The sequence below is a fragment of the Dufourea novaeangliae genome, unplaced genomic scaffold (genome assembly GCF_001272555.1).
Source record: "Dufourea novaeangliae isolate 0120121106 unplaced genomic scaffold, ASM127255v1 scaffold98, whole genome shotgun sequence".
Taxonomy (NCBI): domain Eukaryota; kingdom Metazoa; phylum Arthropoda; class Insecta; order Hymenoptera; family Halictidae; genus Dufourea; species Dufourea novaeangliae.
The window spans coordinates 295,446-299,052 of NW_015373981.1; the positions used below are offsets into that span (position 1 = coordinate 295,446).

The 3,607-nt window shown below is 30.3% G+C and overlaps 1 protein-coding gene across 1 annotated transcript; it reads left to right on the plus strand.

Moving 5' to 3' along the window:
* The first annotated feature begins 692 nt into the window (after nucleotides 1-692).
* Nucleotides 693-1,278, plus strand: LOC107187116 (transmembrane protein 14C). The gene is made up of 3 exons (XM_015575124.1): nucleotides 693-768; nucleotides 951-1,140; nucleotides 1,215-1,278. The coding sequence occupies exons 1-3, from the start codon at nucleotides 693-695 to the stop codon at nucleotides 1,276-1,278; spliced, it is 330 nt and encodes a 109-aa protein (XP_015430610.1).
* The last annotated feature ends 2,329 nt before the right edge of the window (nucleotides 1,279-3,607 follow it).

The window sequence follows — 3,607 nt, forward strand, 5'->3', positions numbered from 1 at the left end:
GTCCGTCGGGACAAGAACCCAGGACTCCTTTCTAATACGTCTACTTTACAGTGAACGGACGAAAGAGAATCCGTTCACGACCATGGTCCCTTCGATGATTTTCCGACGTACCGAACACTCATGATCTGACAACATTGTACTTTAGACTTGAAAACACTGTAGAAGTTAGACTAGTTGAGCTCGAATGGATTTAACGTAGTTCACAAATTCAACGTTCTCATAACGTAGAGGGCAGCAGATAATCCCTGACTTTTTACACTATCGGTATTTCAGAACATGAGACACGCAGTCCCATAATATGATAGGTCTATCCTATACCTCGTCGGTGATACAATCATATACCTCAATTTGAATTTCACGTTTTTGAAGCTTACGCTGGACGCCGCTACAAGATGAGGCCGAGATTCACCGGCTGCATCTATGTAATATATGCCTCCACTCAACCGTAGGAGCACGTAGGAGAATCCTCCACCAATAGCCCATTAGGAAGAGAGAAAAGCTACTCCAGTTATTGTTCCCTCCCTCTAGTGCAGACTTCATTCCTACCATAAGACCATTAAGACCGCGCAGTCTATTATATATGTCTATGGTGAAAACTGTGATATGCAAAAAATAAGTAAGCATTTTGTTTATCATTAAGAATCCGGTTGCTTTGGGAAGTTCATAATAAAACTGTAATCATATCATTTAAAATGCCGGTTGATATACTTGCGTACACATATGCTGCTACAGTAGCCGCAGGTGGTGTACTTGGTTTTATTAAATCAAGTAAGTTCAATTTTGTAAATAATTAGATTTACATCTGATAAGTAAGAAAATACATGTCATCTATATAATTTGATCACCTGCGTTTTTATATAGGAGTTTTCCCTGCTTCGATCAATGATTAATGACAATTAATGACAAACATGTTTCTTGAGAATGAGACATAAAACTGCTTACTGTGTTAGATTCTATTCCATCTTTGGGTGCTGGACTTTTCTTTGGAACCATTCTTGGATATGGAGCTTACCAAACCTCAGTAGATCCTACTAATGTTGGAGTCTTCTTAGGAGCTAGTACTACTCTTGGTGGAGTTATGGGTTATCGTTTGTACCATAGTGGTAAAATAATGCCAGCTGGAGTAGTTACTCTGTTTAGGTATTACTTCTTAACAATTTAATTCTATTTTGTTATTAAAAATTATTCTTTTGTCGCAATTAATTTTCTTCCAGTGTTATAATGATTGTCAGAACTATTGGTAAATACTTCACTGCAACTTCTATGAAGACACAATAAAAGTTGATGTATTAATGATTTTTTACAATTAAAAATTTATTATCTATATTTTAATTTTGGTGTAAGTGGTATATAATAGTGTATAATATTATTTAATTATTTACAAAATAATTGTGGCATAAATCTGTAATATATTCTGTTAAAACATTGAGTTTTTTAAATGCTATGTTCTAATATCAATAAATAATGATTTAATCAGTATTACTATAGCATTGTACAACAAATTACTATGAAAATGCATTTCTTATTTTTACTTCAATTTTATTCTTGTAATAAACATTATGGAGTTACTTTGTCTGAATACTAAAAAAAAATAGGTACTTTATGGAGTGTTCTTTTTTTTTATGGAGCTGGTAAGAGTTAATTAAATGGAAGTTTATGAGAACAATTAGGCATTGTATTGAGATAAAATTCATATTTCATTAGTGGAAAAAAACACCACTTCATAAATATAAATGCAAATCCACACACATTTTCAGAAATGCAGTAGACTGGCTGCCTTGTAGACTACTGCTAAAGTAAATTGGAATAAAACTTCAACTGGGTTATGATCTACACATGACTCTAAATAGTGCAAATTAAATAAATTATAATAATTTTGGGTTAATGATGGAAAGGTGTCATTTAATAGCAAAAAATTTGTATTTTTAATAAAAGTGAAACTTTTTTGTGAGCATCAAAGAACTAATGAAGCTACAATTATTATTTCATAATGTGTTTTTTTTATGAGTGTGCATAATTTTAAGTGAATTAATTCATAATTTTAAGTGAATTAGTCATAATTTTCATGAATTAGATAAAAAGATGTGATTCTTATAGAAACGAGTTCAAAGTTGTAGTGTATTTCCAAATGTAAAAAATGTACACATACCTTTAATCTGCTATTCTAGATGCATGTACGAAACCCTCTACTTCATAGAAGTCATTTTTGGTAGGTTTCTCCATTTATAGCAAAGTAATTTGTGTCGATGTTATTCAAATAGTATTTTACTTTTATGTTATGAAAGATAATACTGTTATAATATTCAAATCCATATATTTTTATCGAGATATTTATGTAATCTTTAACACGTTCACAACGGGATGTGTCACTGGTGGTACATTCGCGCCTGATGAAAGAAAGACTAAATAATAGACTCACCTCATGGCGAGGAAAACAAAATACGACACCGTCGTGAACGTGTTATACAGTTATTAAAATATTAAATACATCTGTATCAACGTGTCATCACATACCACAGAATAAATATTACACATTATTATAATATTGCAGCTTTTCTCTGTTAACTGGCACCTGTATGCCATCAATACAATCATTCAGAATGTAAGTGAAATTGTAAGTTTTCTCTTTTGTTGTGCCATACATCAATTTTAATATATACTTATTATTATAAGTATTGGTACATACTTTGATCACTATGAAGTACAATACAATTGTTCTAGTATGTTTCTCTCGTGTAATTTTGGACCTTTCAATTAATTTATCAGTTTACTCTTCAATAATATTAAAAATCTGTTTCAAAAGAAATGTTGAATTATTAATTGTTATTAATTAACACCATTTCAAGTTACATGCACATGAATTATAAATAAATTATTATATTATATGATATGATAACTACAGTTCCAACATGAATACAAGGGAATATATTGTAATGGAATAAAGTTAATTCAGTTTTTTAAAAAAATGTCTTGCTCCTTCATGAATATTCCTCTCATTAGAAAAAGTTTGTTTTTCACATTTTTATTTCGTTTTTAGTTAATATGAAGTATTTAATAGAGATAGACAGCTATGAACACTTATGTTTTTAACTTTTCAACTATAAATCTTTAGTTTTTTTTCACTAAACAAATGTCAAACAGTGTAATAGAATGCTTTGCAATATAAATTAGAAACTTTTATTTGTACTTATATATTATATAAAATGTTATTCTTAATATGGAAAGATTCAAATTAGATTGGAATACAATGAATAAGGTAGAGTAATTAAAATGTTAAATGCATACCTATATCAAAGGCATTGCTTAATAAAATTAGTGAATATACATACAGTTAAAAACTGAAAGCGTTAAAAATTTTCTTGATCAAACGCTTATTTTTGTTTTGCAAAAACCTTTCACTATTTTTACATGACTTTAATATAATTATTCTGCATTAGAACTGCATTAAATAATCTTCAAATTTAGTATCTACAGGGTGTCCCAAAAATGTCCTCCGACCCGGAAATGTGGCACTCGGGGGGTGAATTGGAACAACTTTTTCCTTAGCCAAAATTTAAACTGAGGCTTCGTTTACGAGATATTAACGAAAAACCGCGACCAATCAGAG

Coding starts and splice junctions, on each gene's coding strand:
- LOC107187116 (XM_015575124.1), top strand. CDS start 693: ATGCCGGTTGATATACTTGCGTACACATATGCTGCTACAGTAGCCGCA. Junction 769..950: donor ACTTGGTTTTATTAAATCAA/GTAAGTTCAATT, acceptor TTACTGTGTTAG/ATTCTATTCCATCTTTGGGT. Junction 1,141..1,214: donor GGAGTAGTTACTCTGTTTAG/GTATTACTTCTT, acceptor ATTTTCTTCCAG/TGTTATAATGATTGTCAGAA.